The sequence below is a fragment of the Pagrus major genome, chromosome 8 (genome assembly GCF_040436345.1).
Source record: "Pagrus major chromosome 8, Pma_NU_1.0".
NCBI lineage: Eukaryota > Metazoa > Chordata > Actinopteri > Spariformes > Sparidae > Pagrus > Pagrus major.
Window position 1 is genome coordinate 22,025,347 of NC_133222.1, and position 26,654 is coordinate 22,052,000.

Below are 26,654 nucleotides of genomic sequence, written 5' to 3' on the forward strand. Positions count from 1 at the left end.
ATTTTTTCCCATGATCCCCGTGGAAGAAAACCATAAAACAACAAGGAGATTTGGAGCGCTCTCTCTGCTCTCCTCAGCCCATTGAACACGACTTTGTTGTTGCAGCAGCAGTAGTTGTAATAAGTCTGTAATATAAATCCAATTTAATTGGAGTAATTCGTTCACTTCCATAGCAAATCGCATTAAGGCTGGTCACTGATGTTCACTACATGTGTTATGAGGAGAAAGACTGCTCATTTATGACAATCACTGATGTGAAGTCAGGTCATGGCCTGAGGAGACTCACTCTAATTGACCTCATGATCAGAGCTGAAGTCACTTAAAGGACTGAGCTGATCAACACAAACAATCAAGGCTTGAACATTTTATGTGTCTATGTTCTTATTTCTGGATTTAAAAGAGCTCCCTCAACTGAACTTGAACATCTTGGAGGATGGCTAGAACTTTAAGTGGTTGGAGATATAAGAACCTAAACAACAGTTACACCTCCGATTTAAAACAAAAACAAAATATAGCATTTGTGTTCAATATTTTTGGAAATGCACTTCAATAAAATAGCCTTTTCTTCTTTTTCTGAGACTTAGATGAAAAGATCAATTACTCTCATGTCTGTGGGTTAAATGTCCAGTGTGTAGGATTTAATTAAGGACAGTCTTTCCCTGAATCGTTCTTTTTCATTAGCTGAGAAGAAGCCTTTAAAATCTAAAGAAGGAGCAGCTCCTCCATGACAAACCAAACAGTTGCTCAAGAGAGGGCCTTCCTAGCTGTCCGTGTTTGATGAGGGGGTGTTCAGTTGGTTGTAATCTACAACCTCACCGCTATATATGCTGATAATTCTTTGCACTGGACCTTTAAGTATGCAGCTGTAGTCAGGAGGGCTGTAGTACTCGAGATTGGTCTTAAGACAACTTTTTTAAAAAGTCTTATCTGTGAATCGACCATGTTTTTACTGTCTGTAATTTATTCAAGACCAGTCAAGACCATGACTGCAGTTATTGTTTTACACATACTGTACTTAACGATTGTTTCCATGGCAGATGGTAAAACATGGAAAAGTAGTGTTGAATAAAGATTAAATTAATTTCAGCTCCTGTGTTTGTATTTGTTTGCTCATAGAAAAAAGTCAAATTCCCCACATATAAAATTCACCTCCACAATGCTTTTTGATACTTTCATAATGGTGCACTTCTACAGACACATATACTGCATATGTGGCAATGAAAGAGGTGAATGAAGATGATTTTCTCCACTGTGACTGTTTTCATGCAAACGTGGATCTTTGTGTGGAATGCCTATGGTTTGCAGGTTCCACTCGTCTTGGTCTTGACTCTGTCTCGCCCTGCCTTGGTCTTGGTCTTGGTCTTGACTTCGTCTCAACCCCCCAAAGCCTTCGTCTTGTCTCAGCCTCGATACACTCAGGTCTGGGTCATGACTGTGTCTCAGCTGGTCTTGATTACAACGCTGGTAGTCAGGAGACATTTAGCTTAGCTCAGCATAAAGACCTGAAGCAGGACACAGCGAGTCTGGTTCTCTCCAAAGATCCAAAAGTAAATCTACTGACTAAACTTCACTAAGTGACACATATTGCCTTTGATTCATACATACCTCAAATGAAATGTAATAATCACCGTTTGCTGGGAGACTTCATTGTTAGAGCCCGACCGATAGAACAGTGGGTGGATATTGTCCTGTCAAAGATTTACTGGTATCAGCGTATTTGTAGCCAGATATGCATTATAGAGATTATAATGTAGAAAAAGAGGCTTCGGACAATTTATAATAATTAAATTCCCATTTAAGTTTTCAGTTTCAGTGCACTGATGTCATTTTAGAAAATAAAGTTTATTGTTAAATAACTGTCAAATATCCTGCCTCTGTTAAATATCTTTTTCACATTTCAATAACCACATTTGAGGGATCATTGCAAAAAATGAGTGTATACCTGAGATTAAACCAAGATCTTTAATTGTGATTTTGTACGTAATTTATTCTAAGGAATGTCATGTCTTTCATCTGGACTCTGAGTCTGTAATAAAGTTGAATTGAATTGAACTGAAATGAACAAACGGGTTACACTGTGTTAAAAAGTGAGCTTTAGAGGTGATGGTTGGCATTTTTCTTTTCTCTTTTCAACTTCAGAAAGAGCCGGGTTGGCCGATTCCCCTAATGTCCAGTCTGTGTTGGAAACTCCAGCTCCATGCTCAACACACAGACATAAGGTTGATATAAATTGAAACTGAAAATTATAAATATTTATATTTATTTTTAAACTGCTTCACTATTTATATCAGGATCAGAAATGAAATGTTTATATCACGCAAGATTTCTTTTGCAGAAACTGAAAACACAAAATAACTTTCTGATTCCAATCTTAATTTGAATATGCAACAAATTGATCCTCAGAACAAACTTCAATTTTCACTTAAACCCTTAAAACATAAAAAAAACAATTAAAAGAATTAAGAACTAAACTCGAAGACAAGTCAGATCAAAGTGGAAACTAAGCGTTACAGCAGCAAACATCAAAACATTAATAAACAGATAATAAACTGTCTTGTCAAACATTATCCTAAAACATACCAGTCCACAGCCATCAAGAACTAAATATTATGATGAGCTCATTAACTAACTGATTGACACAACCATCCGGTGTTTAACAGACATTCCTGTACATCTGCAGGTAAACCTTGCCACTGGCAGCTTTGTAGAGGAGCCACAGGAAAGTGGCTCCGAGCGTGCTTAGTGCAACTCTGGTCAAGGACCGCATCCTCCAGTTGCCGTGGGAACCAGGTTGAGGAGGCTGACAGGAATCTCCGGCCTCATCCATCTGAGGGAGGAGAAAGGGAGATTCACATGAGAAACACACACAAATGAATGCGGAAACACACACACACAATCCTGTGGTTAGAGCACTGTGACCTCGTGGAGGAAGTAGAAGGATTGCAGGTCATTTTAACTTAATCTGGATTACAGCAGTCTGCTGATTAGACAGTTTCAGGCCAGTTTAACCTCAACTGGGTGGGAAATACGGGCTCACTTACTACTGGGTGGGAATCAAACAGTGACAAGCTCATTCGGTGGATGAGGGCACGTCTGGTCCCATCGCACCACCACAGCATGACTCGCAAACCTGAGTCACTAAGACTTCCTGTGCCAAATCCTCAAGGATTCATCAGCCAAGAGGAGAGTTGGGTCTTGGTCATGGTCAAGTCACGGAGGAATAATGCTGCTCATAAAGTCTCGAGTCAGAGGTTGACACTGTGTCACACTGAATCCCTGTCATGTGAGAGAGTTTGAAGATAGAAGTTCAAGTTCAGCTTTCTTCTGGTAAATCTGACTTTGGAACTTGCGGTTTGGCAACGAACCCAGATTTCTACAACTTCCTGCATTCTGACATCAGCAACAAGGAAATCCTTGTAGTGTGTGCCAAGAAGGTGTTAGTCCTCCACGACTACAAAGTAACAGTATTTTTTTTATTTTAGATTAACTTCTCTGCTGTTGATCCATATTATGAGTATGTTCCAACCACAGCTAAATACACTACTTCAATGTCTCACCATTGCTGAAGGGGCAGTGAAATCTAAGTGTCTCCTTATCCACTAAATGACTACAATATCTCTGCAAAGGGTTGATGCAGTGATGATCAATACCTTTGATTTCTACGATTACTTCTACTACATCCAACTGAAAAATAACGATCAACAATAAACATACTAATGTTGTCACATAGGTGATGGTAACACTGAAATTTGAGCAATGCACCAACGAATGCTGGTTTCAAGAACTTAAGTATCCAACGCTACACGGCAGTCCCCATTTACATCCACATTACCCATTCTGGTTTAGATTTTACTCTTTAGGTTACTGCAACAAAAAAGATTTGTTTTAGAGGTTAAAAGCATCAAAGTCAACCAAAGTCTGTGTCACAGCTTGAAGCGTGAGAACTCCAGCAGATGCAGTGATAGAGTGTTTGTGATTCAGGAGTGTGTGTGTGTTTCAACAGACAGGTTTCCAGAGATAAGGTTATATTTTCTGTGAGTGTTTACGGTGTGCGTTGGACCCTTCCTCTCTGGGCTGGGAGCCAGTGAGTCCAAATGGACTCCATTGGCCGTCAAATTCTTGTCTGACACAACCGAGGAACCCCCCACCAACACCCAACCCAACCATATCAACACACACACAAATATCTACCTACACTATAAACATACTCACCTCCATCGGCTGCTAACACACCTCCTTCACTCCTCCTGTACCCCCGCCTCTACCCATCCCCTTTCTCCCCTCTTAAACTCCCTCACCCCGCCAACCTGCGTCCTCTCCTCGCTTCCCTCTGCCCCCACCCTTGCCTTCCCATCAGCCCCCTCATCCCTCCGCCTCATCGTCTGTGTGCTGACAGGTCGATGTCACAGCGGTGCTGACTTATGGGCTGTGAGGATTCTGCCCTGTCAGGAACGACTCTCTCCTCTTGGAATACAAATGCAAACACACACACACACACACACAGAGTCAGGTGCACACATGTAAGCACTCCTGCACATACCTGTTGGAGCTCGCCAGAATTCATACACACCGACATCTAACACACACACACACACACACACACACACACACACACACACACACACACACACACACACACAGAGCGCTGTTCATGTTGCTTTTAATCCTCAGTTGTAAGAGGAAAGCTCTTACAACAGTCACAGAGAATGGAATTTAGATTGACTTCAACGAAGTATGAAAGTGTTAAAGCCTGAATGATACTATCAGCAGCTGCAGATTATCACAGATATATATCAACATCAGGGTCATTGTCGACAGATGCAAAATAAATGACAGTATATGATAATTTAACGAGCTGTAACTTACTGATATTTACTTAATGCAAACTCAAAAAATCCCTGTTCACAATTTTCATCAGCGCAATTTTTTAAAGTTATAGTTTCCCACAAGGTTCCCCAATCATAGCAACCTCGAGCCATACATCACTAAACTCACTTCCTTGTTTGTGAAGATGCATACATGTGCAACATAAACACATTTACAAACTAAAACTGGTGCTAAAAACCAAGCAAGGTAATGAGGTTCTGCATGCAAGTGAGGGTTAACTATTTTGGACTATGTGTTACGTTGTGGTGGAACACTGATTAAATGACTTGGGATGCACAATATGGATTTTCTTCAGCTGATACATATAACCTGTGACTCATGGCCGATACCAATAAGATAACCAACGATTTTACATTTTTCAATTTAAAAAGAAGTTCCTTTAATGTATTTTATGCTAACCGGTTGGTATTACACAGCTCTAAGATTTCATGCAAATTGCAAATGCAATGTCTTCCTCTGAAACTGTAAAAACCATCCACACCAGCGACCACAGCTTTGTAGATGGAGTTTGCATGTCAGATTATCAGCTCTATTTAATTTAATTATCGGTAGATAATATATATTTCCCAATATCGGGCCGATATATATTGTGCATCCCTGTCACTGACTGACAAACTGTTCTACCTCAAAACACAACCAGAGAATGGCTGAAATGCTTGACAAGACAAATCACCATGACAGAGGCTGTTGAGTCCAGATCTATTTAAACTTTTTCATAACCAAATGAGAAATCTCCAGTCAAGGCTGTGACATTGTGTGGTGGGTTGTGTAGAAGCCTACTGTTTAATCCGAAAACGCAAACGCGGTGTGATGTGATTATATGTGATTATAGCCATTTTCATTTTCAGTAGGTAAAATATGATTACAGATATCAGCTTTAAAATAAAAATAAAAAATAGAAGGATGAGCTCATTAAGTGTGTGTATGTGTTGACCTGGCACAGCAGATTGCGGAGGCAGGTGACTTCCTTCTGCAGGTCTCTAGTCTGGATGACCAGCTGGTTGCAAACGACCTGGGCCTCCTTCTTCGGGTCCAGTGAGAAGACCAGCTACATGGAGGACCACAGAGACAGAGACCAAGTTCTAGTTTATAAATTGAGCTGCATGGCAGGTGAGATAGAAAGTCATTAGCAGACAGAGGAAGCATTAAGGCACTGGGCATCATCCCAGTCAGGTGACAGGAAAGGACACTGGACGTTGTTGGTATACAGCCTTCACTTTGCAAAAAATATGAAAGAGGGTAAATCATTTTAGACTATTGCTTGTGTTCCACTACATGAATCATACTAACTGTATAAGCTGTGCCTCCTGAACCATTGTTACTAAATCACGTCATACAGTATAACATATTCAACCAATGTATTACATCACAAAATGGCCACAAGCTTCATTAGCATGAACTGGCGGCCAGTGCATCAACACCTGACAGGTGAACCCTAAACAAGTGCACCTCTACAGACGACATGTACCTGAGAGGCCTGGCGGGGGAAACGGCCGATGACGTCCTGAATGGTCTCCGTCAGGTAGCAGCACTGCTGCCTCACACTTATCAGGAAGTTATGCAGCTCCTCACTCCTGCAAAATACACACAATATTTGAACACCTACAATTGCTGTTTATAGTTACAGTTTAGAGTATAAGTTAATGTATCGTTAATTTCTTCTCAAAATCAATCTTTTCTGGTTTCAGCTTCTCAAATGTGATGATGTGCTGTTTTTGTGTTTTATATCATTGTTGAATGAGTATCGTTGGGTTTCAGATTAATGATTCAAGCAAAACAAGTCATTTCAGGATGACACCTTGGGCTCTCGGACCTTGTAATGGGCCTTTTTCACAATTTCCTGATTTCTTATAAAAAACAATTGATAGACTTATCTAAAAAGAATCCACAGATTAATTGAAAGTGGATATAATCATTAATAGGAGCACCAAGGTTTAATAAATTTAACTAAAATTCAGTAATTTCAGGTTTTCAAATTTTGATTAAAATTTAAAACACACTATCTCGGTGTGCAAAAATACACTGTAATTTGTCAAACTGGATGCACTGCTCACTAATTTTTTTTAAAGCATATGATGCTGTTGGAGCTTTAAAGCTGAGGTCAGTAGGTTTACCGTCTTATAAAGTGAGCCGAAAGGAGATGGCCACATAAAAAAAAAACAAGCCAAGGCCTGCTGAAGATGCCCAGCAAGGACAGCGCAGACAGATTGATAGTTTGGACCAAACTTTGTGTTAACATTCTCCATGCATCCTGGAGACCACCTCGCTAAACTCTATAGAAAACTGAGCAGGTGGCCAAGCCTTCTCCCCACCTCCTCCTCATGCTAACCCATGCTGTCATCCCTCCCTGAAAACATCCACCTTAAATGATTAGTTATTTATATTCATCAACCTCTCTGTCCCTATCTTCCCATCCCCTGGTCCTGTGGGATATTGATAGCTCTTATCTTAATGGTACATTTCCCTTGGTGAGGGGACTGGCCAACCAGCCGTCCCGGCCCTCCTCACACTCTGTCAGAGGGGCGAGTAAACACTGTCAGTCAGCCTGTGCTGCACCTTCACCTCCCTTCTCCCGCCTGTTAGTTTATCTAGGAAGCAGAGAGTGATGATGGGCCCCCAGTGGGAAGATCGTTGAAGGGTTTGTAGATGGAAAGGACGTTATGTTATGTTATGTTATGTTATGTGGGAATTCTGATAGAGGATGTATGTGTTCCACTTTGTTGTGAACTTAATTTATCCAGGGAAAGTCAAGTGTCGGTCTATTCCAGCAGCACTAAGCAAGTGCCTTGCTCAATGGTAGCTGCTGAGGAGAGAGTGATGCACATTTACTTTCACTGCACATTTTCCCTGGCAGAATCAGACTGATCCGTGCCACTAAAACATAGATGAATGTTTCATTAAAGTAAAATACAATTACTCCAGGCACAACTTTTTTACCTGTCGCCCCACCAGCCCCAGACATGTTAAGGACATTTTTAAAGACTAAACTGTTTATCATTTTTTGTGTGAAATAAGGATCCTGGGCTCTTAAGGAGGTCTGGCCCTGATCAAGCCTTCCATCCCTCTCATTAACCTTCGCCTCTCTCTATCGGACTGTCTCTCATCCGGCAGGCGAGGGCAGGTGAAGCCGCTGTAGCCCAGTTCTGCTGAGGATTCATGAAGTGATGGGGTGTGGTGCGATTGCTCTGTTTGGCCCCTGCCGCTGGTTCTCCTTTGCTCATTGCAACCTCCCATCGCCTCTCACCTTACAAATCATTACGGCTCCGCTTAAACCATTAGGGCCTGGCTCAGGACTCGGCTACGGAGATGGGGGGAGGGGGATACAGAGCTAGGACAGTGAGATGCTCATGGGGCTGATGGACGACTTCCAGTGGAGGAGGACAGACAGAGCATTACGAGGAGATGGAGGAGGGCTGGATGTGTGTGCGTGTGTGTGTTTCTGACAAGTGTTTAAATTTTTGGTACTACAGTCAACTTTGTTTCTGGCATAGTGCAGCTTTGTGGAGCTTATCAGACATTTCTAGAAGACTGAAAGAAACACAAAAAACGTTCAAATATTCTCAGGATTCCTGAACACCTTCTGACAAGTTCGCTGTCAGATAACACAATCTACAAGGGTTTTGGTGGTATTTGCACAGTACTTTCGATAGGAAAGTTAATGTGAAGTGAATTAAGCCTCTGATCAGATTATTAGTCATTCTAATCTTATAATACTGCCTTCCTGAGAAGTCTCAAACTAACTCACAGTTTTCCCTTGAATGCTCTGAGAGCCTACTGAAGTTCTCTGGACACATAATTTGGGATACTCAGGATACTCTTCTGAGTGCATGTAATGATTGCCACAGGCCTGCTGGGCATTAAGATGTGGTAACCTACCCACTGTCTGCAGCTTCCAGTTTGCCGATTGTGTCCAGGTCCACTTTGTCCAGGTGCATCAGCTGCATAGCACTCAGCACCTTCTGCTGGACGGCCAGGTCTGTGATACCAATCTGACAAATGGAAGAAAACTATTGGTCTTTCTTGTTTATTCAAATCTCTTCCCTTGTTATATGTTAGCATTAGCAATGCTAGCTAGCTAGAATTAGGGCAGTACAGTATGCTGAGCACATACTGTAGAACTAGAGACATTTTTGTTTTTTGTTCCTGACAAACTGGCAACTACCAAGACTCTTGATCGCTGATGAAACACAGATACCACATAATACTAACAGCGTTATAACTGATCTGCAAGCTCTGTAGCTGTATTATTCTTAAAAAATGAAAAATTTTCATAAAAATATTATCAATGTGACCTTTAAGTTCTGTCAGTTATTATAAATGTAATTTGTTTTTTGTAATAATGACCAGAAATGTGAATATTTCACATTTTTGGTCATTATTACAAAAGAAATCCATCTGATGAAGTTCACCAGATGGACTCATTTAACATTTTTCTATTTCTTATGACAGATAAGATTAAGTTCTATTTACATTTAAAGAAATATAGTTAATTGAAGGAATAATCCAAGAATACACTGCCAACACAGGGTACCGAGTTCAATCTCTCACCGCCTTCTTTCTACTCTTATGGCCTTAAACAGCTGCTACCCTTGTCTCTTTCTGGGTCACCCTGAAGGCCGGCAGTATGCAAAAGAGCTGACAGACAAACTGATGTTGCAGTCATCCTCTACCTTCTCCAGGTCCTCCTTCTCCATGGTCAACAGGTAGCTCCAGGTGATGTCATTTTCCTGTGCATATGTGTATGTGGAAAAAAAGGAACATCACTCAGCATTTACCAAATCAAAACTTCTACAGCTGCTCCTGATCCCACAATCTGAGACAGATGTACCTGCATGAGGCTTTGCCATACAGTGACACAATCTACCTGCACCCATCAAACAGACCTCATACATCAAATAAGGCCTAAAACTTGAGCTGACCCTTTTAATTATAATTCGGGCCAAGACAATCCAGTACACTAGACCCATTATGAAGCACCAAGTAAAGTATGTAAACTAGCCATCTCATGACATGTTCCCAAGCATGTAAATGTCATTCTGTTAATGTTGCAGCTGTGCTCATCACGTTTGAGATCACTGTATTTCACCCATGGATCTAATACGGAGTGTAACAGCAGGTTATCTCAGCTCACTATCTTGGCATCAGTAAGATAAGAGAACAGAAATCTCTCACAGAAAAAGACAAAAATATACATATCTTAGGAAAACATTCATTGTAATTTTATTCCAGCATGCAATCGATACTTACAGTCATGATATCAGTGAGGTAGCCAAGATCGAGGCCGTGCAGGAGGAGCTCAAGTTCATCAAGCTTGGTTACACTGAGGAGGGCAGAGAGTTCACCTTCACTATTGACTTATTCAACATTATTATACCAAGTATGAACCAGCTGGGACTAGAGTTGCCTAAACTGTATGAACAGAGGCTTTCTGAGTAGTGCAGGTTTGTAAAAAAAAAAAAAAAAAGGCACATTTTTTCAGTGCAAGGTTTGGTTTAAGACCTCGCAGCAGCAACAATCTACCCTACTCAACTGTCTTTGAGCAATTAAATACACGTTCTCCAGGCCAGTGTTTCTGAATTGAACCTTTGGCCTCCCTGTAGAAATGGCAGAACAAAAGGAATCACTTTTTTCTTTTCTGTTTGAGGATCAAGTGGGTGCAACTGAAGTGTCACTGAGTTCAGACACATCAGAGTAACCACAGTGTATACGCAGCTTCAGTTTGACTGTTCACATGAGGAGCTTGTTACTTGTTTTTTAACGTCTTTTTATCTGACATGAGAGAAACACAGCTAAAATGTTTACGAGCTGTGATTCCTGGTGTCAGACATGCTAGACTACAATTTGTTTTTTGGCAGATGATAATTTCCCAGCTGTGTCTGAGTGGACTAAATACTCATGCAAGAGGTTTATTATTGTTTATGTCTGGATGAACAACGGTTCAACAACACCTGCTGCACAGGCACCGATTCACAGAACATCCAACAGAGGGCGACAAGCACACGGGCTGCAGTGACTGATGGGATGTCACTTTGACAACAGAAGAGTGGACTGTCTGAATTCACTGATGGTTTACAACTTATTCTCAGTGTTCTTACTCTCAATATTCTCTTGGCTGTTCTGCTCTACATTCACTTGAAGTACATTCATACTTGGTCACTGAGGTACCGCATTACTGATACGCTTCCTCTTTTATTCCTCATTTAAAGTGTTAGTTAAAGTTAAATGTGGGTTCAAACAGACAGTGACAGACGGCAATAATCAGCCTATGTGTGAGAATTATTATACAAGGTTTACTTTATGTAATCAATCAGCATTTTAAACATTAAACAGACATCTGTCTTTTATCTAATGATCAACTAGGGTGCCCCAGGACTCAGTGATTCCTCGAAATATACCAATCAAATCAGTGGACAACATGGCAGGCTCCAAACTTTTACAAACTGAGTCTTATCTCAAAATTAACTAACTACCAAAGAAGCTGTAATGGAAACAGGCAGCAGCATGACAGAGAACAGTGCAACGTCTTTGTTGTGCTGCTCTCAGCTCTGGTGCTGAATCTCAGCAATGTCACCTAAAGTATTTTTTAAACCAAAGGAGAGGAATTTAAAACTGAGCTATGACCAGGATGCACACTTCTTTTCTAACTGTGTGAAAAAGTCATGTTTTCATATCAACGATGATAATAAAAATAAGTCTCAGGTCATCTCACCTTTCCTTGGATGATGGTGGTTCAGAGTTCGTCTTGAAGAACTTGGAGAGGGTCTCCTCCATGGAGCTGAAGGGTTGGGCAGTTGAGATGTGTGATGAAGAGGCCAAGATCCTGCTTATCTATGAACAGAACACAAGGTGAATAAGCAGTTGTGCTGTCTTATTAGGACAGCATACCACAAGTACTTATGTCACTAACGTCACAATGGGCTTAGATTCCTGAAACTGAAAAATACTTTGAATGGCCATAAGACTTCTTACTCAAATAAAGTATAAATTATTTTTTAACTCACTAACTTACTAAGCTTTACTGCAATAACTAGACATTGATAAGATTCATCTTTATAGAGAATACATTTAATGAAAATACCAAACTGCATGTACGTAGTGTCTGAAATGCATCATAAAAAGACCTCCAGGTACCTGTGTGTGTTTGAAGGTCACAGACAGGTCAGCAGGGCTCTTGCCCTTCTTGGTCCTTATGGTTTTGTCTGCTCCGAGCTGAAGGAGCTTCAGCACTGCCTCCTCTCTGCCATACTGCACTGCTAAAGACAAAGCCTGAGAGGAAATATTAGTATTACTCATCATACGCAAAGTCAAATATAAAAGAGGTCATCTAAATGTTTCAAAAAAATTGTACTTTGTGACTTCTGTGCTACAGCATGATCTGCACATTTTGACTGACGGGACTTGCTATGACATAAAAAACATCAACTGTGACACACCGTATATCCATTGCAATCCTGGGTATTTATTTCTGCCGCATGAGAGACCAGCAGGTTGATGACTTTACTGTAGCCGTCCCTTGCTGCCAGCATCAAGCAGGTCATTCGAGACCTGAAAAGGACAAACAACAAGAAAGCACAGACGAGATGAAGATAGACAACAAAAGAGCAGCTAATGAAGAGAAAACAAAACAGAAGAGAGTTAACTGTAGGAATGAAGAAATAAATTAGCAAAGGAAAAAAAAAGGAGAAGAGGGGGTGAGAAGTTGGAAAAGTACAGGAACAGGGCGAGATGACTGTAAACCAAAAGAACAAAAGGTAAAACAAAGAGATTAATGGAGAAAAGGAGAGGAGAGGCGATCAAAGAAGACAGGAGTGATGGTGAGGGTACAGAGAAAACACTAGGGGGAAGCAGAGACCAGATTAAAGGTAGTAATTGTAGGTAATTTACTTTGACACCAATAGTGTACAAAAACACAGGTTCATTCACTATGATGGGCCACAATACAAAGAATAAGACCTTAAATGCAACACAGGTTTGAAATGATGCTCTAAAACTGTTAGAAGCTTCAAGTAGAGCTGAAATGAATAACTAAAACAACCAAGTGGCTGATCTAGAGAAAAGTAATCCTTGATTATTTTGATGATTGAGTGATTGTTTAAGTCTAATCATTCTTCTATTTTGTCCAACATGGAGAACGGTTACCTTTCTTTGTCTTACATCACAGTAAATTGAATATCTTTGGGTTTTGGACTTGTTTTGTCAACCAAAACAATTTTATGACATCACCTTGAGCTTTAGGGAATTGTGATCAATCATTTTTTATCTATAGTATTTTTTGACCAGGAATGACTCGAGGAAAGTGACAAGGAGCTCAAGGCGTTGACCTGGCTTCCAAACTGCACAGCTCCCTAGCGAGCATCTGTGGGACAAGCTGAAACAAGGCAGGTCGACGCCTTGAGCTCTTTGTCATGTTTCTCTGGCTTAAACACGATTACAGACCGAGTATCCCCCTTTTTTTTTTTTTAACCAATGGATACAATGGCATTAGTGGTTATGCTTACAGTTTTTGCAGCTGGGAGCATTGTCTTGTTGGGGGGGGGGGGGGGAACTGTCGTCAGAGAGTGCCCTGCACTCCATGCCATGAGGGCAGGGCACTCGGTCTGTTGCTGCTGCTGGTACATCTCTGATTTTGGATCTCCTCTTGGTAATTGTCACCAGTCCCATTGTTTCCGTAAGCATAACCACTAGTGCCATCATATCCAATGGTAAAAAAAAAAAGGATACTCGGTCTGTAATGGTATTTAGGTCAGTGGCATCCACATGAATGCCATGGCCAAAGGTTCCAGACTGGGCATCCTGTAGCCACACATAAATGTTTCATGACGTGTCCTTCAACAGCCAACAATTGCTGTTTTGACCTGGTTTGAAAAAAACTTTGACCTCTCTGACCAGTCATCGCTTCTATCAGAACAAGTGCTGCATATAAATAACCTGTGTTGTTCTGCATCTTAGCACCGCTGACTCAAACACAGTGCGTGAGAAAAATACATCCATCTACAGGGTTGGGAAAGTCCTGTGGCAATTCATCACTTCTCTCAATACTTTAACAGGACACTGTGTGCATGTTAGAGAGTTTGTGTGTGAGAGCAACACGGCACAGAGGGAAAGAGCAGGCAATTAAAGAGCCAGTCCATAATTCACATGTAAACAAAAGGGTAACCCATCACTCTCAACTTGATTGACAGCTATGAAATCCAAGGTAATACTTTCTGCTGCAATAAAAGATTTATCTACATCAATATTTGTTGTATACATTTTAATATATTTTTCAAGATCCAAAAACTTACGTACTAAAATAATAACTGAATGAGCCGAGTGCATCCAGCTCCATTAAATAATCGTGAGAAGCCTAGAAGTCAAACATAAACGCCATTTACAGCAGTGGCTTTTTTTGCTTTGTCACTCTGAGTTGAGACGTACGGATGTTGTCTGCTTGAATATGTTGGCAATAAAATATTGATTTTTGTACCAATAAATTATCTTGACCTGAAAATGCTCCCAGACAGAGGTGACGTTTGTAAAACAGGTGTGAACCTGTGAGTAACACCCAGCAGTACGCACAGCTAGATCAACCTTTAACAAATTCCAAGAAATCAAGAGTTAATGATCTATGTAAACTCAAACAAATAGCATGTACGACAACTTCTTTACTCACATTCCTCTTAGCCCAACAATTAGTCAGTCCCAGGGTAGTGGTAGCGTTACTCATTTCTGCTTTCACATCCTGTTCTACTGTATTTTCCCAAGGCTGGTTTTGTTGTGAGACAGGTACCAAGGTCACTCACAGACTGTTCCAGTGTGTTTTATGTGTGTGTGTCCTTCAGACTGTGAGATCTGGCCAGTCCCCAACAGACGACTGATCGATATGCAGACAATTCAGAGTAAACATTGTTCCTGGCATCAGGACAGTAAGAAGAATGACTTCCAGAAATACCTGACTCACAGTAACAAGGCAAAAACCTGACCTCTACAAATGAACTAGACGAACTAAAAGAACTATAACGACTACATCTGACTATGAATCTCTACATTAATTTGGCATTGCGGCCTTCATCATCTTGTGATGACCATATTTGACCATATTTGTAACAGACGTTAAGCTAGGGAGGATATCCTGATTGGATCTAACTGAGAACTTGTGGTAGCGACCAGTCAATCACCAGGTAGACATGCCCTAAAGTATACCTGGCTTTATTGCCTATTTTACTCTAAATGGCACCATAATTTACAAAATGAATGCTGTAATAAAGAGGACTTGAACTGGCAATCGAGACCATAAACTCATAAAGAAACTGTTTACTGAGGTAATAAATCAAGTGACAAGTAGGGTCCTTTTCCTCATAAACTTAAAATCTGCCGTCTTTTTATAACCTGTGAAGTAAAAACAGAAGAAACAGTGTCACTAGAAACGCATCACCAGCAAAACCATTGTTTTCCTATGGTACCGTACACCAGGCATGCACTCCTCTCTTGCAATGTGCATCAAGTTATTCTAGCTGTTCTTAGATGCGTATTAAAGTTAAAATATTACCAACGTCTCAGCACAAAGTGCAAAGTCACACATTTGATCCACAGGAGCACTACTATGTTTTGCCCAACAAGCTTTTCCGAGGCACTGTATGAACAGAATGCACCTATAGCAAAAAGTCTCAGTGTGATTGGGGCCTAAGGGACTGCTGCGTTGGCTCAGTCCATATTTTACACAGTCAATGGTCTGCATCATGCAGGTCCTGACTCAGTGTTGCCATTACCTTGTAAAGACAGTAAAAAAGCTGATACACAAAATATTTTACATTTAGCTGGTAGTAAAACACATGCTGTAGATAAGATACAGCTGCTGTATCAACTGTATTAATGGGCACTGATGCCCTTATTATTTAAAATCGGGGCCTTTTCAAATTTCAAAGCAGATTACAGAAGTCTAAACTGGAATTATGGAATAAATTTCCCCCAAAAATGAAAATTCAGTTATTATCCCGAACTGATTTGAAAAGACGTTGATGAGGGGGTGTCCTCATTAACATCTACTCAAATCAGTTCGGGATCTTGGGGCTTTGGAGACCTGGTTTACGCTGGAAAAGGTGTATGGAGTTTAGTTTAGCTTTCAGTTGTTTAGGAGAGACTGTTTTACTATGAAGCTCCAGAGTGTTTTGTGGACACCAAAATGTCAGCGGATTTGACTGAATGCTAATTTTTTGGTAAACTTTTCATTTAAGGAGAGGATGGCATTGTAGGTAAGCATAGGTCATAGAGGAGCACACACAGACACAGACACAGACACCTTCCAAATCACCATGCCACCTTTGTTTTTGATTTGTTGATCTAAATCCTGTCGAGAAACAAGTTTGAAGCTAAGAAGAAAAATTATTTGCAACATTTACTTAAAATCAAAAGTATAGGAGCCAAGAAGATGCCTCTGAATGACCCCTGTGCACATTCACCGACACTTCGTGCAGCCTGGAGAAGCACGTTCCAGCCTTAAGGAAACTATGCTCAACACAGATCAGTACAATGAAGGTGAAAAAAATGGGACACATGGAGCCAATGGACCCCACATCGTGCTCCTGCAGGACTTTGAGAGACGACAGACTATGCTTGTTTATGCTATGACGGAGGGACGAACAGCTGGTGCTAATCATTGGTTTGATATTCAGACGTAAGAGGCGATGAGGAGGAAGAGGAGGTTTATCCTCTGCACCCACATGAACCTCATACTCTGCTTTTGCACTGGATGCTATGAGGGTGTTGGCCCCTCCTCCTCACCACCTTCCCTCATTTACATCCTCCTGTGTCTTGTTACCTTGCTTTAAATATTTTGTCTGGGAAGGAACCAATCAATTTTCTAACGGTACAGTGTGTCCATATGTGTCAACAGGGGGTTTCAGGCGGTGTGTATCGTGCATGTAATGGCATACTGGCAATGACAGAGTGGCAGGGGATTAGGGAAAGCTAAACAACAAAGCCACTGGGGGCCGAATACTTGCTTTGACACGACAAAAATGCACAGATGGTAACAGTAAAAGTGTTTCGAGAATGACTTGTCTTCATTCTTTTTCACGAGATGGAATTTTTCATGTTTTTTTTCTCACCAAGAAAAGGAACCAGATTTTATATCCACTGTCTGCAACGGCTGATGGATCCCAAACTTTCCCAATCAAAAGTTACTAATGCATATAGTGAAATATTATATTCAGAACGCAAAAGAAACCTCTTGGTTAGGTTATCTGTCAACCTGGCTGCATCGGTGGGCACCATCAGGACATCAAGCAAATTAACTGCCAGTGTCTAAAGTATTTCTGGAGCATCACTCTTCCATTATTACAAATTTAGCAACACACACAAACACGGAGACTCATGTGTGACTTCTTGTGAATAATATTTTGTGAGATCAATAGCTTTGATGTCTTTTCAGCACCCCAGTAGAGACGTGCTAACGACAGCTGCTCATGAAGACAATGACGGCTTAATGGAGGTCAAAGTCGAGTAGGGTATCGTGGGTATCGTTCACATTTTTTTCGATACCGATACCTTGAATTTGATACCGGTTCCTGAACAATACTTTTTTCAATCCAATTTTATGAAACTTGTTTTAACAAAAGATTACATTAAGCATAGACGTGTGCCTGTCTCTGGTTGTAACCTCGTGTTTTTCCTGCATGCCTCGAGACAGCCAATCGCCAGTACTATGAGATCTTAGCACAACAAGCATGCTGCTTGCTTATTGGCTCACTGAAGCTGGTGATCAACTCCTTAGATATTGAATTTTCGTATTGAACAACAAGACATTTTTTCGATAGTCGATTGTATTGAGGCAATTTAGTCAGTGCCACAAACATCGATACCCAGCCCTAAAGTCAAGTGGACTGAGTGAATGGATTCTTCAATTTACTACTTACATGATGCTGATATTTTATGTCTAGTTTGATTTTGTATGAACATAAAGATCTGAAATGGAGCGTTTTCCCTCGATGTTCTTATTTTTTTCCAAACAAAGCTTTCAAATGCCGAAGGCTGGAAAGTGTTAATGTACGTTTAACAGTTTAATTCATGGCTTCAGGGCAAAACTCGCAATAGTATCATGCTTTATCCTATTAAAAACAAATTTCTGAGGGCAGATGAATTCTGTGACTTTAAAATGAGGACAGCTAGAATTTAAGGTAAAAATTATTTTATATTTAAATGAGACACAGGTCATAACTCTGTGTTGACATGGAGAGGGTCGTATTCTTCAGATTATAAAGCCCCTTGAGGCAAATTGAGCTTTTTGATACTTGACATCTGAAAAGAAATGTAGCCTTGTTCTTTAACCTAGAGGCCAAGGCCGCCTCTGACCTACAAATGACCAAAACCATGCTTACTGGGTTGCAAGCTTGTAAAAAAAAAAAAAAAACCTTTCTAAATTCCTCCTGCCCACCTCTTACACTCTGTGTGTTTGTTTGTCTGTCTGTCTGATACCCGTCCGTACATGCACATGCCATAACAGGACATTCCAAACAAAACACACAAATATATACAAACTGTATGGAGCTCTGTGGTGCATAATGCTACCACATGGCAGCCAAACATAACGAGAACCATCAAAGGAAATTTGATTCAGCACCTCTCTTGTTTTCGCCGTGTTCAAGTCAAGTCTACGGTGTTTTTATTTGGCTTACATCAATAGGGGTGTGACAGTGCGTATTGTGCTGAAAATCCTATAAACATTTTGGTCTGAGACACATCTGTACCCACCCTCCTCCTCACCTGTCCACCATGTTTGGATCAGCATTTCTGGATAGCAAAAGCTCCACACAGCGAGCAATTTTGTCTTCACTTGCAGAAGCTGTAGTGCTGGCCATGAGCACCGTCAAATGATCTGTGGAAGAACATCAACAAAAAAACTTAATAAAAATTCAGTTTTTAATTAAAGGCAGCACTTAGTTAAGCATCAATTAACTAAAATTCCATTTAAGCTGGCACTATTTTAAGTAGCTACGGAGAGAGAAAAAATAAAAAGGATTCACTTTTGGGACTAAAAAGTGGATTTATCTTTATTGTCGGGAGTTTATGTTCTGTAATGTTGACTGACTTTAAGTGTAAAAGGGTAAAAAACTTTACATCGTAAGCACAACATTACAGAGAGGAGAGGGGGAAAAGAACAGAGAGAACTGGAGTCTTTGTGAGTGCCAAGTTCAGTGAGACTCTTAACTCAGAACAAAACACAGAGAAGCAGCAGCCTGTGGGACTGAGCTAATCCGCTATCCCTGCTAACTAGTTGCACGGTGCTAGCTCTCTCCATCTACACCTGACAAATACTGGTTCAGTCAGTCTGCGTAAAATCTCACCGGTTTAAGCCTCAACACCAGACCGGACCAGCAAAACTGGAAACCTACATAACCATAGTGAACGGTTAATAGTAAGTGATGGTTAAATGTGATGATGTAATTGGGTCAACTACAAAACCATCAGCCAGTGTATGTCCTTGTTTGTTGAAAGGGAAATTGTTTCCCCCTGTTATTCACTGTCCAGTTTTATGTTTGTTTTGAAGAATGATGGCGTTTGGCTTCTGTAGTTGCCTCATGGAAACAAATAAAAGAAGTATGACATGCTCAGTATTGGTAATCATCAGTAATCAAAGCTGTAAAGGAAAGAGGAGTAGCTTTTTTTCCAACACCATTAAGTCATACATCATGCTGTAATAAGGTCAAGAAAAAAATCTGGACGTTAACCTGGTGATGGAGATGGATAGCCGTTTATCTGGCATCAGGAAATGTGGCGGCCTTCATGGGAGCGAGTGAGTTCAGAGGAGTTGTCTCCTTATCTTATCCTGATAAGACCGGTCTGAGACCCATGGCAATGCACTCAATTCCTGTTTTGTTCCGCCAATGCCCGAGTCCCCAACCTGTGTGTATCACAGTATGTATCTAAGTGTGTATTTGTGTGTGTGTGCATGCATACCTTGGCCTCCACATCTGTATGTGGGTTCCTGCGTCTTTGCGGCTGTGCATGTTTAGCTCTATATCTGTGTGCAAGTGTGTGTGTGTGTGTGTTTAGATTATGTGTGTGTGGGTGTAAACCAGACAGCCTGGTTTGCGTCTAGAAAGGACTGGAGTAAATAAATCTGGGGCCTGAGAATTGGTGAGCGGGTATGATAGCAGCATGGCGACCGTTATCAATCACTCATGCATTCCTCCGCTCAGCCGCGTTGCTTTGACAAACGGCATCAGGACGTGACCACACGTCATCCCTCTGTTTAATTGCTTCCTTCACCTGCCTCAAGCATCAGATGCTGAGGCCACGCAAAATCAGTCACACACATAGTTAAACTGGACATTCTGGACCGAGAATTAATTGACATCAGATATCAACAGCATGACGAGCAGCACTGTGGTTCCAAATGTGGGTCTGGGGACATCGAGGAGCTGCAGGAGGGTTTCTAATGGATCCCCAGGAAAATGAGCATCGCAGACGTTTGCTTTAACCAGTTATTTAAACCTTAGCTTATTAGTTACGGGAAGAGTCTCATCCTGAGTGACTAAGATGAACTCACACACTCCCACTGTATGTCTACTGTGTATATAATTCATTGTAGCTGCTGCTTTGCATCACGTGGAAATTTTGAGGAAGTACACAAACTTTTGCCAGCTGTAAATTGCTGACACACGTGCAGATAAATGCCGAACATATCCATCATGAATTTGCAGTGTTTTGTACTAAATGACTGATATTTCTACAAAATACAAACTCTCCTCCGTGCCTCACTTATCTGAATGAAGCCACTGTAAACAGAGATGGAGACAGCAGAAAGTGAGTTCAGCTACAAGCTGTTTTTCTTTCACTTTGTAATAGAAAAAACAAGGTAGAGAGATGTTACTGCAGGTGTGGCTGATTACTGTCATAATCCATAAATCTGGTGAATCTTTTTTTCTTAGGGACTCATTCCTCTTCTGACCGAGTTGACATGCAACCATAATTTTGCATTACTGAACTAACTCTTGCGGCAAAATGTTTCTGGGGGATCTGTAACTGCAGGATTCATGGTTTAACATGTGTATAACTGCAGACTTCTTAACATGGAAGATTTCTTCCCCCATGCTTATTTTACCCAGACTGACCTCGATCCAACAGATGCCTTCAATTTCTCTTGCTTTGAGATGAGGGTGCAGTGTGCACAAACTAAAAACAACTCAAAGGATCGGCGGTGTGTTTCTGCAAGAGTTCCTCTTTGGCGTCATCACCATTAAGTAATGTCAGATGAAGCGTATTGGTGCAGCGGCCCGATTGGTCCCCTGGTCTTTGGCTGCAGCAGGTGAGGAAATTGAAAAAACATGCCACAGGGAAGGATAGCTCAACACCAACGCAACAGGGACTTTCGGGAGGATTAGGTATGGCTGTTTGATATCCAAGCAAGGAAGGCAGCAATGCAATGGTGTCGCCTAATCAAACTATCTGCCCCAGTTTTTTTTTTTCTGAAAGATGGTGGGTGAGGGATTAGTGCAGCCTACCCTCGAATATCATGATCCAAAATAGAGTCAATTTCAGTCATTTCTGCTTTTAACTGTGCTTTTAGAGGAATGAACAGAAGAAGGTTCAAGTGAGTGATCGATTACAGCTGCCAAGTGTTCAGCTGAAGTGATACTTGGTTGTCTTCTTTTTCTAAGATAGCAGTTGTATTTTTCACATAATTTTTAGGGCTTGGTTTCACAGGTTTTTACAACTTTTGCAATGAATTTTACATTTACTGGCTGTTTTGTTTACAGTTGCATCTCTTTTCTAATCGATTGACTGCATTATTTTTTTTTTCTTATATAGTGGCTCGGCGAACTCCTGAGTTACACTACATCCTCTTAGAATTAGAGCCCGACTGATACATTGATCAGCTGATACGTATCGATTATGTGCTGTCCGATAGGGGCTGACAAGAAAACTCTTTCTTTCAAAACAGAACATAATACAGAAAAAGATGTTTCTTGGGGAAATGTCCTGTTATGTTTACCGTTTTTGAGCATCTGTGTCACTTTGGACAATAAATGCTGAATGCACTTACATTCATACAGTGCTTTTCTAGTCTGATGACCACTCAAAGCTCTTTATGACACTTTTACATTTATGTAGGTGGTCATTTTTAAGCCTCTCCATTGGTATCATTTTCCACATTTTAAGGCTAGATTTCCTAAATAGCTCCATGACCTTAGTGGAAATGAGGACTGGTTAGATAAGACAACCCTCAACTCAAACAGAGTGATCTATATGAATCTGACCTTTACTGAAGTTGGCACTTGCCCCTCTGTCCAACAGCAGTTTGGCCAGGTCGTAATTCGCCACATTGACAGCACACATCAGAGGAGTCCATTCAAAGCCGAGCCTGGTCTCCACGTCCATGCCTGTCCACACCGAAAGGATCAAATTAAGTCAGGCAATGAAATGATTACAAAAAGAGCATATCTGTGCCTAATGCCCTCCAGCGCACACACATACATATGCATACAAAATAACATCCTGTCTTTTGTTTTCCCTATCCCACTTGATTTCTCAAAATCGATTTCTGCCAAAACTGTTTTCATTTGGGTGAGAAATCACAACCAGCCGCTTGACAAAAGTTGGTAAATTTTAACTGTGACTGGTAAGTTTGTCTGCTCCACCAATTCATTCATTCAGCTATCCTTATCCACCGTGTTGGCCCATATATTTCATACAAGAAGTCAGTTATAAGACAACGGGCCGCTTGCAAAAACAGTGATTCTTAGCTTAAACTTTAAACTTGCTCGTAGTGTTTCAAGTCTGATTCAGAAAAGTCTCTTTACTGTAGAAACTTGTCATAAATTGATCAGTTCAGCCTGATGACTCCAGCAAAAGTAAAATTAGCATCATCTTTTATCCATAGAAATGGTAAAAATACTGATCACATGTGTAATAATTGCCTACAGGGTAAAGAAATCAGGTGCCAGAGTGTCATAAAGAAAACAAAGAGCACTTGCCATTATCCAACAGCTGTTCAACTGTCCCAACGTCTCCTTTACTGATGGCTCTCTTCATTATCGACACATCATCTTCTGCATGTGGTGCAGCAGCATCCAGATCCTGTGACAAGAACTGGACAAAAACACATAAAACAAAATAATAATCGGATATGAAAACTGTGTATGTGAGGCTTGAGCAACATAGAAATATTACGCTGAACAAAATTGTACCATAAATGGGAATTTATACCAATATTCATCAGAAATATGTCCTGGCATTAGGTGCAGAGAGATTTGACAGTCATCAATTGTGAATGCAAATAAGGGGCGATTTTGTGCTGCATCAAGTTTTATCTTACCTTCACAATGTCCCAGTTTCATTCTGCAAACTATACTACACAGTAAGTACTGTCATACTGTCTTTAATGTAAGCAGTTTAGGGCTGCAACGAACAGTTAGTTTCAATTTTGATTAACGTAATCACTAAAATGTTACAAAAAAAAAGAGCTTTATCATTTTGCAGACAAGGTGATGTCCTCAAAAAGAAAAAGACTGATGACAATTTATTGTTTTTACACATCTGAAGCTTATTTTTCTGCCGTCCAATTAATCAGCTGATCATTTGAGCTCTGAATGAGTTACTTCTGTAGGTAAAGCACACAAAAGATTAACCTGCATGTGTGCAACAACATCAACTGAACTTCTGAGGAGCAAAGCAACCTTCTCACAGGGATCAAACATATACTCTTTCGTATTTGTTTGTTTCACAACATCTTCCTGAGGCTCTCATTACTTGCACAATTAGTTTCGATTATCTGCAGCTGTGATCAGCACCTATTTCCTTTGTGCATTGCATTCTGGGAAAATACTGAGAGAGTGAAAATTGCGTTTATCAACTTAGTTTATTGAGTTGAAGTGGGACACAGCACTGGCAAATAAGTCAGCAGCAAAGCAATGATTCATAAAAATGGGGAAGCAGCTTAGAGAGTTTGTGTATGTGATCGTTAAACGAGCTAGCATAGCCCCAAATTCTGCTTCATTGTTCAGATTCAAATGGAAACCTGATACTTTGCAGGTAAATAAGATTATTTCTTTAGTAAATTCAAAGCATTAATTAATCACTTGTGAAGCCACTTGGACCTTTAGGAAAATACTCCTGGGTGTTACTGATGCACTTGAATGCGCGCTCTGCTTCAAGTTTACCATTCTCACCATGTTCAATACAATTATAAACGTAAAGTTATATAAATGAATCTACTTGCTCATAAATAGTTTGTGAGTCTATGTTCTCCTGTTTCTATCTGGCCACAAAACACGTAATAAAGATGAGTGTTAGCCTTCTAGCTACCTAAAAATAGAACTGAAGCTACCTTTAGCTAACTTCGTTGCCGCTAGCTAACGTTGTCTCCCAGTTTTAGCAAGTAGCATAAACCGGTTTGAGAAAAAAGAAAAAAAGACATAATTAAAGTAACCTTGATGCAAGGAGTCTTTTTATCCGAAAGCCCAATATCCCACTCGTCATTGCTGCCTTCGCTTTCATCTCCAGCTGGGTAGGCGTAATCCATGAAGCTGCCCATGACTCTGTTTAGCCATTAGCTAGCGTCAAGCTAACAGGTGTCGAACCACCAGTGCGTGTTTGAGGACGCACCCCAGTGCAGCCCGGGGATGGGCGGAGTCTGACACGCAGCCACACCCGACCACCTTCGGTTTCTGCTAATTTGTAAGTGTGGTTTTGCCCTTTTTGTTTGTTTGTATGGTAAGGCCAAATACTAATATTAGCTATTTTGCTAAAGCTAACAATAGACTAAAAACATTTCAGACATAGAAATGAATTTGAAACTGTGGCTAATGCTAGTTAACATTAGCTAATAAACTGTTACAGCTAGTCAGCTAGCTAATTTAACTGGTTAGCTGGCTTGCTAAATCACACTGTTGCTGAGGTTTGGACAGATGCATTTGGTGTTAAACGCTGTAAATGTTTTAATTCTAGCCAGATAACTGTATATACATGTATATAAAATGTGATGTTAGTTGAAGGCTTTTAAAGCATATGTATTTGTGCCTAATTAGACCTTCTCAGGGCTGTGATTGCTTGATTGTCATTGCCTGCACATGTTTTTATTGCAGCTCAGCTTATTAATATTACTAAATGGAGTTTCTAGTGTAAACGATGAATCAGTTTGAATTCATTGGTTCTTGCTGAAGCTCAAGAAGAAGGTACTATGATATGTGTGTAACTAACTGACCTCCTCAGATGTCATTATTTGGGCTGAAATCTTATCTGGCTGCAAAGATGGTAAATGTCCACCAGAGGTCAATCTTTCCTCTAGGAAAAGGAAAATTAACCTTCAGCCAGAATGACTCAAAAGTTCAACCAAAGGTCTGATTTTGTGTTTTGGTCCTCATCCGTCAGCTCCATCACAAAGCTCAGGCTCGGCTTTATTCTGTCACAGAGCCAAATAAGAAGCAGGAAACGGAGATAGGAGTCTTTGATGAACTCGTTTAATCCCTCAGTTTTCATTTCAACAACAAACTGGACATGTTTAGCCACACATCAGTTTAGCAATATCAATCTGAGGATTACCTCCACTTGATATCTCTCATAAATGCAGCACACACATTTTTGTGTGCGTCTTCAATTAAACCGGCTGAGTTGCAGTTCAATGTCACAAAGTACATCAGTGTGACTTCCTGTCTCATGTCCACCTGAAAACTGAAATGAAACTCGTACTCTCGTAAACTGCTCTGCTTTTACTTTTGGTTTAATATAAAACACTCTCGTAGATATTCTCCCTTTTATACCGTGAATATTACATGACCTGTCAGTACATGTATATTTTTGGGATGGGAATTAATCGATTAGTTGTCAAATCTTAAATCATTTCCAACTATTTTGATATTCAATTAATCAGTTTGAGTAAGTTTGTGTCACAATTCTCTGATCCCAGGTTCATATATGTGAACACTTTCTGGTTCCTTCGCTCCTCTATGACAGTAAACTGTAAATCTTTGGGTTGTGGACAAAACAAGACATCTGAGAAAGACATTTGGAAAGCGCTGATGGACATTTTTCTTTCCAAACAACTGATCCATTCATCGAGAAAATAATTGACAGATTAACAAACACATGGAGATCAGTCCTAAACTACAGCACAGTCTCTGGAGCCAGAGAGCCGTCCTGCTCCAGTCAAACAGCTGATTGTAATTGGGACCAATTTGAGCTTAATACATATTTCCTCCAACAGATTTAGAGGACCCAGCTCCTGTCTCACAGTAACTGGCAGCGAGAGACGAGACACTTTGTGTGTTGAGATATTCAGGACCCAGATTCTGACCACATCTTCACATTTTATCTCTGTTCCCTGCTGGAATGTCTGGAGGTTTTGATCCTCCCTCTCCTGAAACTGTCTGTAACCTGAAACTGATAAAAACAGTTTCAAGTTCATTTAGATGTCCCCGAACTGTTTCTGCTTTTTTTTTTTGTGAATGATAGTGATGCAGCTGACTGGATTAAAATAAAAAGCCACAGCTGAGCTCGGCACTCAGAAGTTCAGTTGACTTGCAGAAGCTTCTGGGACGAGTTTAAAGTTTACACGTGTATCTGCTCATTCATAAAGACGGAAGAAGCTGTGGAAGACTTCCTGTATGAAAGACAAAGCTCATGATTTGTATTAATTATGCACATATGGGGCATAACTATTGTTTCAGATCCCTTGGCACTTGTTTGAGCCATATACCACAAGCTTTTACAAAAGTTAACAAAGGTTTTTCAAGCTCCACATCTCCCAGTTTGTAAAATACTTGTTTTGTCACATGTCAGTGATGTGAGAA

At 40.5% G+C, this 26,654-nt stretch overlaps 1 protein-coding gene across 3 annotated transcripts; it reads right to left on the reverse strand.

Annotated features, from left to right (window-relative positions):
* Positions 1-1,930: 1,930 nt before the first annotated feature.
* asz1 (ankyrin repeat, SAM and basic leucine zipper domain containing 1) lies at positions 1,931-24,537 on the reverse strand. Of its 3 annotated transcripts, none has more exons than XM_073471833.1 (13): positions 24,296-24,537; positions 22,842-22,956; positions 22,125-22,247; positions 18,628-18,739; positions 12,321-12,432; positions 12,019-12,153; positions 11,597-11,715; positions 10,135-10,207; positions 9,558-9,614; positions 8,764-8,876; positions 6,356-6,461; positions 5,822-5,935; positions 1,931-2,827 (listed from the first exon to the last, which is right to left on the reverse strand). In XM_073471833.1, exons 1-13 carry the CDS (start codon positions 24,398-24,400, stop codon positions 2,654-2,656), a joined length of 1,458 nt encoding a protein of 485 aa, XP_073327934.1. In that variant the 5' UTR covers positions 24,401-24,537; the 3' UTR covers positions 1,931-2,653. The 3 variants fall into 3 exon arrangements, with proteins under 3 accessions (XP_073327934.1, XP_073327935.1, XP_073327936.1); XM_073471834.1 differs by lacking the exon at positions 24,296-24,537 and adding an exon at positions 23,496-23,538; XM_073471835.1 differs by lacking the exon at positions 24,296-24,537 and adding an exon at positions 23,183-23,239.
* Between the last annotated feature and the right edge of the window lie 2,117 nt (positions 24,538-26,654).

Bases quoted from the DNA above. Each gene is read 5' to 3' on its own strand.
- asz1 (XM_073471833.1), bottom strand. From the start codon at position 24,400: ATGGGCAGCTTCATGGATTACGCCTACCCAGCTGGAGATGAAAGCGAA. The intron at 18,740-22,124 runs GTCAGATTCATA...GTTCTTCCACAG, and splicing joins AAGTGCCAACTTCAGTAAAG to ATCATTTGACGGTGCTCATG. The intron at 9,615-10,134 runs GTAAGTATCGAT...ACATATGCACAG, and splicing joins ACCTCACTGATATCATGACT to GAAAATGACATCACCTGGAG.